The 17,818-nt window shown below is 30.8% G+C and overlaps 1 protein-coding gene across 1 annotated transcript in view; it reads right to left on the reverse strand.

Annotated features, from left to right (window-relative positions):
* LOC107451551 (multiple epidermal growth factor-like domains protein 6) overlaps positions 1 to 17,818 on the reverse strand; it is a 221,065-nt gene that overhangs the window by 32,678 nt on the left and 170,569 nt on the right. Inside the window, exons 18-22 of the mRNA XM_071187042.1 lie at positions 17,613 to 17,738; positions 14,948 to 15,073; positions 11,366 to 11,488; positions 6,826 to 6,948; positions 3,875 to 3,997 (exon numbers count right to left, since the gene is read on the reverse strand). Coding sequence (XP_071043143.1) covers positions 3,875 to 3,997; positions 6,826 to 6,948; positions 11,366 to 11,488; positions 14,948 to 15,073; positions 17,613 to 17,738 — 621 coding nt within the window. The remainder of the gene's footprint in view (positions 1 to 3,874; positions 3,998 to 6,825; positions 6,949 to 11,365; positions 11,489 to 14,947; positions 15,074 to 17,612; positions 17,739 to 17,818) is intronic.

A 17,818-nucleotide genomic window follows, 5' to 3' on the forward strand; every position in this document is an offset into this window, starting at 1 on the left:
TATATTTCTGAATAAAAAATTAAATTATTCAGTTCTTTATTACTCAATAATAAGTGGCAACAGCCGTTCCCATTTCTTTCGGCAGTAGAAATATTAAAATGATTGAGCTTCGTTTGGTGGAACCCTAATTTTATAAAAAAAGTTCATTAAAGTTAGAAAGATTGCTAACTATCTAATGAGCCCTGTGGCAGAATTTTTTTGAGCTATCTGCGTCAAAACTCTCTAGCACTAATATCTTTCTGCAAGATATTTTTAATAATAACAAACATATATGTTACTAATTTGAAATAACAAAAGTGCTGTGTTTACAAATAAACTCGTATAAATTATTATCATTGAACATGTAATAATTTTTTATTCTAACATTATGGGTGATATTCGCACATTTTATTGGGGGTGGGATGGACAAATAATTTCCTTTGCATTTTGTAAATAATCATCACAATAAAAAACATGTAAAATTAAAAATCCTGAAATCTGTAGTAGTAATCGCCGAAAAAAGATTGCAGATCAAATCATGCGAGTCGGACTCCTCAAATGCTTGTTTCATTTCGAGATTAGGATGTTGTAATAAATATCATATAAAAATATTGGATATAAAAACTATGGAGAATTCAATAGCAATAACAGCTAAAAATTTCATAGAATTATTGCTTTAAAAAGTAAATATTCAAATGCACTATTCAATTGTTCCATTTAAAATATATTTAAAATAATCATGAAAATCAATATCCATAACTGCCGTGAATACAATCAAAATATTACATCGATTTACGATACTATCGGCGTATATTTGAGGTGTAAAAAAGTGATTATCTAAAAGCATAGTTCAAATATCACATGTAGATTTCTGCAGGAGAAAAAAGTAATTTTTTCTTCACTTTTCAAAAAAAAAAAAAAAAACCTTTCTGCAAGAACTCTGTAATGCTGTTGCTGCGATTCTGAACTGTTAATGAGATTTCGTAACACATTTGAATCAACATTTCTGGAGTGATGTTTAGTCTAGTTCAGAATTTGCTTCTCATATATTCATAACTTGAAGTTAAATAAAATTAGCTGATTTATGGTTTTCAAAAAAAAAAGAAAAAAAAGACTTCTGAATGTTGAAAATAGTTAGAGAAAAATAATTCATTTTTGTAATTTTATTTTTTACACTTCAATGAGAAATACTGAAGCTAATATTCTTATAAATACACACAGGGAAAGAAGAACATTAATAAAACTTCAAAAAAGGTGATTAATTTATTTAAAAAAAAGGTGAATAAAAAATGACTCATTTTTTAAATAAAATAGGTAGTTTTTCTTTTTTTCTTTAGTTACTAGATGCATAGTTGTGATTTCACTGCAATCTAAATATGAGTGAGTATAAATGCAAATTGATGTTCTTAAACAACAATTTTAATACTTAACTTTTCCTACTGTTAAAACATAATTAGATAATAAAACTAGAAGGAAATCTCCAAACAAAAATATCTTGGTCAGACCAATTAAGGCATTTGCCTGATAAATATTTTTTATTACAAATTTTACAATATTGATCTACTTTATTTTTGCTTAACATTTCTTATGTTTTTACATCTTTTACTAAATAAAAAATTATGGATATAATAATGAAGAACGGTTGCATACATTTCTAATTATTCTATTTTTGGGTTTTATCTTGTTTTTTTCTTTTTTTTTTTAATATAAAAAAGAAAAAATGACTGCTAGCTTTCGTTTTTCAAGTATATAATCCAGTGGCAGAGTTTTTTCAAGCTACCTGCATCAAAACTCTCTAGCACTAATATCTTTCTGCAAGATACTTTTAATAATAACAAACATATATGTTACTAATTTAAAATAACAAAAACTTTATAATTTTTTAATTGAACATGTAATAAATTTTATTCTAATCTTATGGGTGATATTCTTGCATTTTGTTGTGGGAGGGGGGGGCACAAGTTATTTCCTTCCTCGCCATCGCAAATGTTATCTCAATTAAAAAAAAAAATTTTAAATGTAAAATCATGACATCTATAAAGGCAAAAGTAGTAATTGGCGTAAAAAAGATCTACGAAGAAATCACGCGAATCAAACTCAAAAAACGAGTGTTTCAGTTCAAGATTAGATTGTTGTCATAAATAATATCGTATGAAAAATGTTTTTAAAAACTATGGAGAAATCAATAGCAATAAATGCCAAAAATTTGATAGAATTATTGCCTTAAAAATTAAATATTCAAATGCACGATTTGAATTTTCCATATTGCTTGAAATATATCGGGATATTTAAAATCCAGGTGAAAATCAATATCAATAACGAAAATACAGTAAAAACATTACATCGTCTCACGATACTATTGATGTAAACCGAGCACATCAAAAAGAGATTTTCTAAATGCATGATTCAAATATTACATGTAAATTTCTGTTGAAAAGAAAAGTAATTTTTTCTTTACTTTTCAAAAGAAAAATCTTTTTACAAGAACTCTGTAACGTTCTGCTACAATGTCGCCACGATTCTGCCACGGAAGTATATCATATCAAGTATTTTCTTTTCAAGTTTATAATGGTTTTTTTTTTTCAAATGACGATTATTACGTCTTGAAATGTCAGGTCTTCTAATGATGATTCTAATAATGATTCTTTTTCAAAACATAAATAATAAATCAGGTAGCAAATACACATATACAAGAAATACTACTCAAGACTGTCTGAAAACACAATTATCACGCTGTGAGCTAAATGAGTTCAAAATACACTGGAAAGAGCAACCCAGAAATATGGGCAGTTAAGAACTTTCAGCACATCTCAGTGTAGAAAACATCATACATTGGCCACATTTATGTAAACAAAGCCCTTCATTGGTTAATTTATTTTCTTTGTAATTTTTAAAAATCGCCAAATGACTGCACAAATCATAAGCAAAAAATAAGTTTCACAAAGACATAAAAATTGATGAAGTTGGTAAGAAGTATATTCATGAAGTGATGTGCTTGGATATCATTATCTTTGAAGAAAATAAATCTGTTACTTATAATGCAAAACAAACTTTTTCGGGCTTTCTGTAAGATACTTATAAAAATAACAAATATACATCTTACTAATTTAAAGTAACAGAAGCGTCAACGAAAAAAAAAGAAAGAAAATAATTTTTTTTTAATTGAATAAGTAATATTTGCTTTATTATACTACTATGGGGGATAATCTCGCATTTTGTAGAGGGATAACACACTATTTCCTTTTTCACATTTTGTATAATTCATCATCACATTAAAAAAAGTAATAAAAAAGAATCTCAAAACCCGTAACAGTAGTAACTACCCAAAAAAAAGAAAAAGACCAACGATGAAATCACCCAGACTCTTTAAAAAGGGGTTAAGTGCATGTTTTCTTGTTTTGTTGCGAGTTTTCATTTCGGAATTCAGTTGCGGTAATAAATAATATCGTATAAAAAATATCGCATTTAAAATATCAGATTTTAAAAGCTATGAAGAAATCAATAGTAATAACAGCATAAAAATAGAACGAAAATTTCTACAGAAAACAAAACCAAATTTTTTACCTCATTAGTCTTTATGTTTTATTATTCTCAAATGAAAATAGAAAAATCACAAACATTTTTCTCCACTCCGATGCGCGAGAAAGGCATCTTTGAATATAATTCGGAAGAAAAGATAAAATCTTTTGAAAATTTCTGCAGAGAAGAAAAGTGAAATTTTTATTTCCCAAAGGAAACATTTTTCAGCAAGAACTTTGTAGCGTTCTGCGACAATGTCGCCACAATTCTCCCACAGGGTCGAAGTCAATTTTGAATTGGCTACCAGATAACAACTTAAATGAGAAATCCACAAATTGAATAACAAAAATGTCTTCTAAATGAATCCCAAACAAACCTTCACATATCTTTGTGCTGATTTTCAGCCTATAACCAGGATAGCAACTGCAGCTCGCTTCTCCATCTATAGCTAGACACACATGTTCGCATCCCCCGTTCTCAACCTCGCAAGGATCAATCCCTGCAAAAAGAATTAAATACGTAAGTAAAAATAATTATGGAATACTTCATCTGATTGAATAAAGCATTTGAATATACAATTAAACTATGCAGTTCTTCGTTGCGTAATGGATGCAACATTAATTCTTACTACATTGCCCTATAATAAATATTCCATTAAGTGGAAACTGGCTAATAATGCATGTACAGAAACCTCTGCCAATTAAAATCACATCTGTTCTAAGAACAGTTGATTTTATAAACCAGATTATCTAGACTAAGGAGAAAAAAATGATTCAAAGTTAAACTTTGGAGATATACTACAAGCTAAATTGAATATTACATCTATATTTTATTTTTATTTAATCTACATTCAAGAAAATAGTAATAATAGAATATTTACTGAATTCACATAAAAGAACTACATTTTTTTAAAGTTTTCAGAATGGTTTAATTATAAATTTTTGTAACTCACACCCTTTTATTTCCTTAAGAAGTGTATTTCACATCAGTAACTTAATTATTTTCGTTTGTTGAGGGAAGAACTGAAATTCTTTATTTATGAGCTTCAAAAACGTGTGAACATTGTAAATTCTGAGTATGCAGACAAGAAAAACCATAGTTTTTATTTTTTAAAACATATGCCATACAAAAATTTTATTTTGCAAAATGACAATGTTTTTATAAAAACGATGGTTTTAGCATGTTTTGATATTGTAATGATTCCACTATTGTAGTTGTTTTTTCTAACAACAGCATTTGAAAAAACATTTGTTGACTAATGTGTCACAAACACACATATCACAAATCCATGAAGTTAAGCTAAACAGCATAAAAGATAAAATTGCAAAAATGAAACATGGCAAATAACAGTCCAGAAATCTAAAGGCTTCTATCTAGTCTGCCAGCATCTATAGCCTATTTTCAAGAGTTCTTTTGCAGATTTGATTTTAAAAAGCACCTGATTTTGTAATCCAGCAATTTTCATAGCTGCGAACATGGATAGGAAAAAACTCAGCAAATTTTGCGAAATATTATAAATTTTTTGATAATTGTTGCATAATGATTACAAATTTTACACATAAGGAATTTTAAGGATTTTTATAGTCATCAAAATAGAAAGACTGCAACATTTTCCAGTTATCACTGACATTAAACACATATTTGAAATGTTATGTATTACGCTGACTCATAATTTTGAATATTAATACACATTTAATTAATTCATCAAAGATAGCTTTTAGTTATTTTTAGATAGTTTTTAAAAGATTTTTTTAATTAGTTTGAAAAGAGTTCTGAATAAAAATAACCTGAAAATTTTAAGACAAAAAAAGTTTCGAACTGATTTTTATAAATGAGGTTCGCTTCATTATGTATCAGTAATACTTATTTAAATATTCAAGCAAGCAATAATCTGTATAAAAATTCTATTTCAGTAGGGATTTTTTTAACGAAAATTACTCAATATTAGGGAATTTTCTAAAATGTAAAAAAACCAGGAGAATTTTAATTAAACCAATAGACCAGGAGAAACTAGCAAATTCCAGAAGAGTTGGCAGCTTTGAATTTTTATGAGTGGTTGTCATTTCATTCCATTTAGAGGAAACAGATAAATGACATGTATACTATGTTTAAGACCATTTCCATTGGTGCATCATTAAACAAAATAAAATTATCACTTTTTGACATTTTCTAACAGTTATATCGCAAGTCTTATTCAATTATAAGTTATGTTGCTGTTACTCATCCCCCTGGTGTAAGAAAGCCAACACCAGGCTTTCCCTGTTACCTGATTATTAAAAACCAAAGGGTAATATGTAGCTTCACTTGATTGAGGGACCACGAGGGCTGAAGACAATCTAAACCTCAAAACTTGCCTGCAGTCATTAGCTATGCATAATGGAATGCCCTTCACGCCTTGGACGACCCTAGAAGGATAATACACTTCGCCCACTCTGAGCAGGAACACCCCCTCCCTACCATAACTATGGAGGTTTTTTAAGTTATTATCGGATTGTACATTTAAATGTTTTTCCTTTTAATTAAAAACCAATATTCTGTCTTCTAATTATATCAATCATACCAATTACAAAACTAACCAATTTGACCAACCCATTAAATTATTTACTTTTAATTAATATTTTTACAAATAGATCATTTATTTTAAATTTTTAAGAAATAGTTCAAGAGAGAATACAATGGGATTAATTTTTACGAATGAAGCAGGGTCATGGTGCGTAGCCGAATTATTCAACAAAAAATAAGCACCTTTTAAGCACTTTTCAAGCACTCAAATAATATTTCTAAGCACTGTAAAAAAATCACAATTAGGAAGTTTTTGACAATTGACGATATTATCTGGTTTAAACCGTCATGTCAAAAAAAAGAAACCACACCTTTTGGCATTGCTTTTGAGAATTTTCAAAATTTTTCAATCATGTAAATCGAATGGCGTTTCCAAACTCTACGGACTGACGATAAGCCGAAATAGATAGGTGTTGAATTAATTGTGAAAACGTTTAATAGAACAATGTGAACAGTGTCTTTCAGCATAATTCGTAGCAAAAATCAACATCCTAAAGGGAAAATGAAGCACTTTTTAAAAACACCAAATGAAAAAAGTACCTTTAAGAGCTTTCAAAAAACGAAAATCGAAAATAAGTTCCCTTAAGCACTTTTTAAAAAAGCTATGCACCCTGCAGGTTACACAGAATGCTGATCTGAACATTAAACTTGAACTTAAAAAACTGTCAATGACATCTTAAAAAAACATAAAAAATTTAATTAACATAGATGTGTCAAGTTAATTTTGAAAAAAAGTTATTGAACAAACTGTTCCAATTGACTTACTTTCACAATTCTTCCCATCATGTGTCAGCCTATATCCTGAATGGCAAAGACAACTCACCTCGCCATCTACGGAAACACATTTTTGAGAACATCCTCCATTCTTCTCCGAGCATGGATCAATTTCTTTAAAAAAAAACATTTCAGTCATGAATTTCAATTTTTAATCAAACTTTCAACAGAACAACATTTAGTTTTATTGCTTCAGAATTCCATACTTTCGTTAAGTTAGAAGCAAAATTAATTATTAGTATACACAGTGAATAAACTATAGTGTAGAGATTGCTTCATTTATCTCAATGCACCAAAACTTGTGCGCAGTGAAAGTTTCAAATGAATATGCGTAAGTTCAGTAAAATCGAAATCTCACAAATCAAAATCAAGAAAATCGAGACACAGAAACTTGTTTGGTTGCAGGAGTAAAAACATGATTATTAGAAACAGCGTAGAGTTTCAATTTACAATCAAACAGGTTTAAATGCTCAGTGCACTTGCTTTTTCACAACTAATATTTGTCAGATTTTGATAGTGTTACTGTTAATTTCAGGATAAAAATTGTATCATCAAGAGATACAGAGTAAACTGCATTTTAAGTCTTGTGATCAATACCTCAAATAAATATACTAAATTTTGCAACAAATTATAATGCAGTACAAGTTTCATAAGATGCTTTTTCTCCATCAACTAATAATCTCAAGAATATAAAAAAACAACGATTTTTAAAGCTGATCACTTTAGTAGTGGTTACTGTACTGGACTACGGAGCCAATGGTTGTGAGTTCGAATCCCACTGTTGGCATGGATGTAACTCTCTCTCTCTCAGTTCTGTGTCCTTTCTTCTGTGTGATTGTGTGAAAGTAACTCGCCCTATAAACTGGTTTGTGGTTGTATGACATGGGCAATGCTACTCCAACGCCGTTAGCTCAGCCACAGGTTATGGTTACTGGGTAACGATAAGAGAGTAGCAATTCTGAGGTCATTGGAAAATCGACCAGTGTCCACCATTTAAAAAAAAGATATTTTCAATGGAGGAAGCTTAAAAGAACTTTAAACAACAAAAATTGAAATATTTCATTATACTACATTGTTAACTTTTATCCCAGGATCCAGTGGGGGGGGGGATCATAGGGGTCATGCCCCCCCCCCCAAATTGAAAAAATATATAATAATAATAATAATTTTTCAATAGTTTATAAAAGAAATAAAATATTTCAAAAATTATTTAAGTGGGCAAATATAATTAGGCAGGTCGGAAAAATCGATTTTTTTTCCATCTTCATCTAATTATGTTCTTCACTGTTTCAAGACTTGTAAGCAGGACTTTAAGTGCCCAACGATCTTTCCAAGATCATTAATGACTGTGACATCGATTCGTACGCATCAATCAATATGTTGTCGAATATTTTAATAAGTCTGCCAGTTAGTGTAGCAACAGCAGAATGTTTCTTTTCAACTCTTCGACCTCTCAAAACTAGGCTCAGAGCAATTCAAAATCAAGAACGATTAAATGGACTAGCATTATTAAACATTCATCGAGAAATTGATTTGGATGTTGAAAAAATCATTGACAGATTTGCCAAAGTTTCTAAAAAACGCATTACATTTATTATTTAAAGATTCTAAATACTTGAATTATTTATGAATTGTTCTATTGTTCATTATGAAAAAAATAAATGAGAAGACTAGCATTAAAAACCCCAGTTTTTTTTTCAAAAAAATAATTTGAAAATTTTTTTTATAAAAAAATTGATTGTGGGGAGGCGGAATCTGAGTCTATGACCCTCCCCAGGAAAAATTTCTGGATCCGCCCATGCCAGGATCCTTTTGTCATGCGACACGGTTGGAAATAAGGGAAAAAATCATATTTAAGTGTTCCATTCATAACAGTAATGACAACAAGGTGTCTATTTGTACCAAATTGATAATATTTTATAATTACTTCTTCTTTTGATCTTGTACTGATTTAAAGACAGAAACATTTTCTTTATCAGATGGTGCAGTTGGCATATAGAGTGACTTGAATAAAAATGAGTTACTCTATTATACCTAGACACTCCATTTTTACACCCAATGCCAAAGCTTTAATGGCCACCACAATAACCTAATAGTATGATGTAAGATTAGTAATAATCTTATTCGACTGAGAAACCCTCCTGCGTCCATGACGGAATCGTGGATGATCTTAAAAAATAGGGACAAACTGTAATGACACTAGTGGATCTTAAACTATCCATTATAACCGTCTAATAAGATAAAACTTAACTTCTCTGCCTGGTGTCTATTCATATTAAATTGAAAATACTGAACAAATTTAATCATTTTTTCTATTTAGCAACATTTTCGAGATAGAAACAGTTCTTTGTGAGGCGAAGCTTCAAGTTGAAATTTCAATTTTTTTTTATGTGTAAGAAACATTTGATTTACCATCAGCTTACTATCCCGATTTATCGAGGGCAAATGAGAAAAGTTAAATATTAGTCCTCGTATGATAGTTCTAAAACAAGGGACAACACAAAGTGACAGTCTTCAAACGCCAGTGTAGGAATACACCATTTTCTTTTATTACTCTTATTGCTGTGTAAATTCAGCAACCATCGTATGTACAATCGCACGTGTGCAGTCCAACATCAAAACTCTCAAATAAAACTTGGCAAACTTCCAATCACAGCAGATAATGTGTTTTTGCTTCCGACCAAGCCAAAAACAGGATAAAACAAAATATATTGACAGATTCTGCTAAGCCTGAGTTTTTTTGGGATGATAAATATTTGCAATATATGCATACCCGAGTTTACTCGGGAAAGTAAATATTTGCAAACCCGAGTTTACTCGGGAAAGTAAATATTTGCAATATATGCATACCCGAGTTTACTCGGGAAAGTAAATATTTGCAAACCCGAGTTTACTCGGGAAAGTAAATATTTGCAATATATGCATACCCGAGTTTACTCGGGAAAGTAAATATTTGCAAACCCGAGTTTACTCGGGAAAGTAAATATTTGCAATATATGCATACCCGAGTTTACTCGGGAAAGTAAATATTTGCAAACCCGAGTTTACTCGGGAAAGTAAATATTTGCAATATATGCATACCCGAGTTTACTCGGGAAAGTAAATATTTGCAAACCCGAGTTTACTCGGGAAAGTAAATATTTGCAATATATGCATACCCGAGTTTACTCGGGAAAGTAAATATTTGCAAACCCGAGTTTACTCGGGAAAGTAAATATTTGCAATATATGCATACCCGAGTTTACTCGGGAAAGTAAATATTTGCAAACCCGAGTTTACTCGGGAAAGTAAATATTTGCAATATATGCATACCCGAGTTTACTCGGGAAAGTAAATATTTGCAAACCCGAGTTTACTCGGGAAAGTAAATATTTGCAATATATGCATACCCGAGTTTACTCGGGAAAGTAAATATTTGCAAACCCGAGTTTACTCGGGAAAGTAAATATTTGCAATATATGCATACCCGAGTTTACTCGGGAAAGTAAATATTTGCAAACCCGAGTTTACTCGGGAAAGTAAATATTTGCAATATATGCATACCCGAGTTTACTCGGGAAAGTAAATATTTGCAAACCCGAGTTTACTCGGGAAAGTAAATATTTGCAATATATGCATACCCGAGTTTACTCGGGAAAGTAAATATTTGCAAACCCGAGTTTACTCGGGAAAGTAAATATTTGCAATATATGCATACCCGAGTTTACTCGGGAAAGTAAATATTTGCAAACCCGAGTTTACTCGGGAAAGTAAATATTTGCAATATATGCATACCCGAGTTTACTCGGGAAAGTAAATATTTGCAAACCCGAGTTTACTCGGGAAAGTAAATATTTGCAATATATGCATACCCGAGTTTACTCGGGAAAGTAAATATTTGCAAACCCGAGTTTACTCGGGAAAGTAAATATTTGCAATATATGCATACCCGAGTTTACTCGGGAAAGTAAATATTTGCAAACCCGAGTTTACTCGGGAAAGTAAATATTTGCAATATATGCATACCCGAGTTTACTCGGGAAAGTAAATATTTGCAAACCCGAGTTTNCCCTAAAAAAGTAACGAAAGTACAAGTAAAAGTACTAAATTAAAAAAGTAACGAAGTACAAGTAAAAGTACGTACGTTTTACTTGTACCAGCGGTACAAGTAACGAAAGTAAAAGTACTACCATATATGGTGGTCGGTGCAAGCCGGATGCAGAATTCGTATTGACTGGGATTCGCACCGGTTTGCTGCAATGGAAGGCGAACGCTCTATCCCCTGAGCCATCGCGGCTCCTGTAAATAGTCAGACTACTTTCAGTTGGTTTCCGAATTGCTTGCGTTTAAATTAAAAAGTAAAATTGCCCACTCTAAATGTTCTTTCCTTTTTCAGCGTACAGACGATGATTATGAAGTCTATCCTTTCAGAGATGGGGACGTTCTCATCGAAATCGTCAATCTAACAGAAACTTGGAAGGTATTGCTTTGTGACACGATTATCTTCTTTACTTTCTCATTTTAAAAGTTAAGGCGATGGATGTTTACTCACTCTCGCACTGTTTTCCATCCTCTTTAAGTGTGTGACCTTTCTCACATCTACAGATTGCATGGTTATTCTCAAACATGCATATATGGTGACATCCGCCATTGTCCGTGAGGCACGGGTTGATTCCTGTTGATAAAATAATTTGTGTAAGAGGCATTCATTTTAATCATGATTTAAGACAATGTTTTGCTTTGTTTTTAATTCTTTCTTTTAAAGTTATTTGAATTTTTTCAAATTACAGTAGAGAATCAATTATCCGGAAAGAAAGGGACCATCGCTATTTATTCTAGATAACTGATTTTTCCAGTTTTCTGAATTGCTACAAAAAGCTGATTTCTTTTTTAATTGTCAAACTCAACTAAAAATATATATATAATTAGAATAATTTTAAAAAACACTTTACTTCTTTTGACAGTATAGGGAACTAATGATTATTTCTAAAATTATGGTAAACATCTTTTAAAAAAGAAAGAAATCTGAAATATTTCAAGGAAAAAAAAAATTTTTTTTTTAAATGGCAGGAAAATGCATTGAATTTCATTCCGGTTTTCCGGTATTCTGATTTCCGGATAAGAGGTTCTGTACTGTATTAATTTGAGTAGAAAGTATTTTATACACGGGTGTTTGTGAGCCCAACTCAAAAATCCCGAAAATTTCTTAAGTAAAGTCATTATTGACGCATTTCAAAAAATTTATGTCTTTATAAATTTGAATCATTGATATTTTTACAACATTGAATTCTAAATAAATTATATGCAGCCCAATTTAAATTAATATTTACGCATAAATTTACGTTTATCTCTAATCACATTTATTATTTTAAAAGAAAAAATATTTACAAATGAAAGAGATGCCAAGTATAAATTCCAATTCTAATATTTCTAAATAAAATTGTATACAAGAATTTTTATACATATATGTGATTGATGATTTCTTGAAATTTCTAGACCTTGGACATCCAGAAATTTCCGGATCGCAGTTAGCGAAAAATCCGGATTTTTTTAGAGCACAATCAACTCTGTTTATGTTCTTAAAATTATGAACTTTTTAAAAGCTTGATTTGATTGCTATTGAAGTTAAAAGTTATTGAAAAAGGAATGTATGTAAATTATTATTTGATGTTCAAAATAGACAAAGAAATAAACAAAATAAATGCGAATAAAAGTGGCATAACTCTTTTAAATTATAACTTTTCATTAGCCGTATACAAAATAATTTGCTTTTTAATAAACATATTTTAATTATACTGATTTAGTTTCATATTTATTTAAATACAAGTATTTTTTTAATTAATTAAAGGTGTTGTTGTACACACAATAATGAACAAAGATTTGTTCTGCCAATAGTCATTTAGAATAATTGTTTTCCTGTTCTAAATTTATTCTTCATTTGATAAACTGACAAAATAATTAAGTCTTTTTCATTACAAATTCATGAGAATGTTGAGCTTAAATTAAAAGCGCTACGATTTAATTTATTAAGTTATTAATTTGGAATATTTGTTTAACCATTTTAGTTAAATATTATCATGAAAAAATATTTAGAATTTTTAATATATCGTATCAGTGCTTCTTTGATAAGTAAATGCAAAAATATCAAAAAAATCTTATTTAAATTTTTTAAAACATTTAATTCCATTTCTTACAACATTTAGTATCTTACAACATTTGTTAAAAGGACAAATACTTTTTATAAATAATATTTTTAAACAATTCATATAATAACATTTCAACAAAATGATTGGTTCAATAAACATTTTCAACACCTGTGGTCCATATTGATAATACACTAGAATCCATAATGGATCAGATCAATCTATGAAAATGGATTGCTTATTATTTGAAAGGTATCTATCAATTACTTTTGTAATTTATGTGTTTTTTATACTTTGTAAGTATGTTACTTCTGGAAAAATGATAAATGATCCAATATCAACATATTTTAAAGGCATATGTCTATTACTTTTGTAACAGACAGATGCCACTCTAAGTACGTATTTCAGACAAAAAGCTCCCTCCCCTCCAAAAAAATAAAAAATAAATAAAGTCTATTTATAAACAAATTCCTATTTTAATAAACAAATGCATTCCTATGACATAAACACAGATGCAGGATGGTAGAAAAAGTGTTCATAAACTGCAAATAAAAAATATGGGTCAAAATTTCTAAACTGAAATTAAGTACAATTAGAATGAAAAATTTTTGAATAATTTTGAAAAGTTTTTGATATAAAGTTTTTTTTATATTTCCTATGAGCTGCACAATCAGTCTTCCTGATGAGCAGACCTAGTGCGTTCTCCAGAAGTGGTATCCACTCTTTCAGGACCACCACAATGGGTGAGATACCGTTGGCCATGTTAATTTGGATGTCTAGTTTCTGCCACACTAGATGGCAGCGCCGAGACTCTATTTGGATGCTAAAGTGCACTAGGAATTTAATTTTGCCGGAAATGCAAAGAGCCAATAAGGCACTCCAAGGATCTTTAACATGCCGCAAAATAATACGACATGGCCGCTGAGGATTTTCTGCATCCCAAAAATCCGATGTCTGGGCTGGGGACCGAACTAGCAGACTTGGGCTCAGAAGGCCGACGACAAACTAACTGCGTCACCCAGCCACTTTCAATAAATAGTAATGCATATTAAAAAAATTTAAATCAAAACTACAAACAAATGCATGTTTTATAGATTCTAACTTTAACAAAAATAAAATAACTTGGTGCTCTGCAAGAGTAACACAATTTAAATAAAAATAATAAATGTGCATACTTTCTTTTTTATTTGATTACTCATTTAATCACTGACATGGATATGTTATTGGTAATAATCCATGAATTTGGCAACAATGTAGTGATTTTTTGCCAAATAGTGAACAGTTGTCAAGAAGTTAAATCCGCCTTCTATGCCATTTAACAAACGTTTCTAAAACTTTGTTATTACTTGCACTTCAACTAATATATATATAAACTGTATTCTTAATAAACAGCACTAACTTTACATTCTACAAAGCAAACAGAAACTGATAAATTCGCTGGTAGATTTTTAAATTTTCTTCTGTAAATATTAAATACTTAAATGCATAGTTTTGTGCTTTAAACTATTTTATTTATATTTAAAAATGATTTTAAATATATATAAATGATTTTATATTGATCTCTTCCAGACATATTGCTATGCTTAGTAGCTTTGTTAAATGATAAGTGAAATGATATAGCATAAATTTCTATGTAACGTGAAGTCCTACGTTTGAAGGTTTGCATTTTAAAGGTCTTATACTGCTTAAGAGACTTTTTTGATCAGGATCGATGTTGGAAATGAAAAAGTTGTCACCAAAAAGAAGAAAAAAATTGAAATAGTACAGAATTACCATCAATAGTTGAAGCGCAGCTCTTGTCATTATGATATTCCCTTTATTCATAAAAGTTTGCATCAGATGCTAAAACTTCTACATCAAAGATTCATAAAATAATCTGAATTCTAAAATGTAACCAGTTTTATAAGTGTTTATCTGAAACCAACAAAAAAGGAAAAATAGGAACTGTAGCCAAAACAGATGAAGATAAAAGTGTTTCCTGTAGTACTTACTATCACACGACACGAGGTCTTTGTTTAAAGAGAATCCTTCAAAACAAGAACAGAGCACATCCGTTTCATCTCTTGGCGAACACAGATGCTGACAACCCCCATTCTTCACTGAGCAAGGGTTAATCCCTGGAGGAAAAAATGAAATCTAGTTGATGTATCATATTCTTTATATCGCAAGACTTTAATAAGGAAATTTAACCTCTAACGAGTTAAAATCAAGAAAAAAAAGGTTGAAGTTGATAGACACATTTTGTTATTTTATCCTATGTATTTTATTAATATTATTGCTTATATAACGGATGTCAAAAATGACAAATTTCTAGGGGAGGTAGGGCACATAAGGATTTTCTTTTATTTTATTTCAAAGCTGTCGTTGAACAGCCCAATCAATTGCGTGTTTACGACTACTAATGCTCATCTCCAAAGCCTTGTACTTTTGAACCCAATCCAGAAGACAAGGGAACTCCTGGATCAAGTATTGGGAGAAATTTGCCAATGTGCAGGACTTTTTGATAGAGCTAACCCAAGTTTGCGTTACATAAAGTGGAAAACCACGAAAACCTCTTATGATGATAGCAAGGAAACTAGAATGTCATGGTTCGCCACTGGGGTCCACTTTATTACGAACTGTATCTTTATGCGCCTTTGAACAGGCACTTTTATTTATCTAAGATATCTAAATTTCACACTACTTTAACATTTTCTAATAATTATTGCCAAAAACTACATTCAAATAGACTCAGCAACAGCTGTCTTATTGGTTATTGTCAATGGTTAATAATCGATTTGGAAGCAATTTTCGACGATGAATTATTAAAAAACATGAAACTAAGATAACTTAGATAAACAAAAGTACCAAGGAACATAAAAGAAACGGTTCATAATAATAAAGTGCCCTAAGTAGAGTACCATGACATTTCCAGTCATGGGATACCATGCAATTTTTGATTTTTATGATATGACCTAACTCCCCTCTAAGCTTGTCGCAACATTTATGGGACATCCTGTATTTAGTTTTGCAAATGCTTTTAAAATTTAAATTGTTTAATCGCCGATAGAAATTTGGATTACCTTTTCATAATATGCTTATCTATTATTATAATATTCATTATTATAATATTCCAGCCGTGGTGGCTCAGGAGATAGAGCGCTTGCCTCCTAATGAGATGAACCGGGTTCGATCCCTGAGACAACTGGTCAATTCAAATTCCGCACCGACCGCGTAAAATATCATCAGTAGTAGACAGATCATGAGTTAGAGCCCCCTTGCCGCCCCAGGCTCAATGTAGGAGGTTCGGATGGTTTTCCCTCATATGTAACGCAAATGTTGGTTAGTTCCATCAAAAAGTCCTCCACGAAGCAAATTTCTCCTAATACTTGACAGGAGTTCCCCTGTATTCTGGTTTAAGTTCAGAATTACTAGGCTACGGAGTCAAATATTAGTAGCCATAAGCCATAAATTGGGTCGATTGCTCGGTGATGGTAATAAATATATTATAATATTCATTATTACCATGGTGAGCAACTTTAGGTAGTTATACATACATTAGTCCTCAAATTAGAACAGCAGGTTGATAAGCTCGTACCTAATAATTAGGGCTGCAAGTTTGTCGCGGGAAAAAAAGACCCGAAATTGCAGGAAAATTTGAAATTTACGCAGATACTAAACATAAGAAAATTCACTATATATATTATGCAAAAGACAGAAATTGCGCAAATAATAAAAAAAAGCTTAAAAAATACACAAAAGTATTGTTTTTTAATTTCAAGCCATATTAATATTTTTATTTAAGTGAACAGAATTTTGCTACAAAGTATTGTACATTGTCACATTATTCTCATTTATGCTTCGTCTTTCATCACTTAATACATTTTTATGCTTAGATCTTTCTGCTTCCTCGCTGTTTGTAGGCACCGATAAACATCGAATTATGGATACCGTTCGGTCTTTGATTTCCAAAACTCGATCCATTTTCTTTCATCAACGAGCAATTCCTTTACCATTGCTTTGTAAGAAGTAATTGCTGCGAAAACTCAGACATTCTACATTCAAACTACTAGTTACTAAAGCCTTATGTCCCTCTCATTTAAGAAACCTATCGCTATTTACGAAATCACAAGAAGCCGCCCAGGAAATATTGCCTGGATATATAGAAAGGCAGTAGAAATTTCATTGCCCAGTGCAATAGCCTGGGTTACCACTTTTCTGTCAAAGATTTGATTTATATCATTTTCCTTCTTTAGTGATTCCAGTTTCCTTTGTACTCTTACTGACTTCAGGAAGGTAATCCTACCAGTCTCTTACCCTCCCTAAGTGTAGAAAGACCACCTTACCTGACAATATTGTGAATATCTCTTATCTCTGAACTATTTTCCTGTCATTTTGCTATTGATTCACTCCCCTAAATATCTAATCAGTTTTACATGTTCAATTTAAGGCTTTAGAAAAGTAAAAAATTCTGTTAAATAAAAAAATTTAATTAAAAATGAAAAAAAAAATTCAAATTTTAAGCAATTTTTGCGCAAATCGAAACATATTGAGAAATTTGCGAATTTTAAGAAAAAAAGAGGATAATTTCGCGGAATTCGTGGCGAAAATTCGCGCCGTGACAGACCTGCAGCCCTACTAATAATCACTTAGAATAGGAATAATATCATGACTCACATTCGCAAGATTTTCCATCTTCCTGAAGAGTGAAACCATGGCGACAAGAACAATAAGCGTCATCATTATCATTTAAATGACACTCTTGGTGACATCCTCCATTATCAATGTGACAGGGGTTGACTCCTTATAGAAGTGAAATAAATCATAAGTATTTCATCAACTAATGTGTTAATATTGCTGGTATATGTAACAAAACTTTTAAA

The sequence above is a fragment of the Parasteatoda tepidariorum genome, chromosome 10 (assembly GCF_043381705.1).
Source record: "Parasteatoda tepidariorum isolate YZ-2023 chromosome 10, CAS_Ptep_4.0, whole genome shotgun sequence".
NCBI lineage: Eukaryota > Metazoa > Arthropoda > Arachnida > Araneae > Theridiidae > Parasteatoda > Parasteatoda tepidariorum.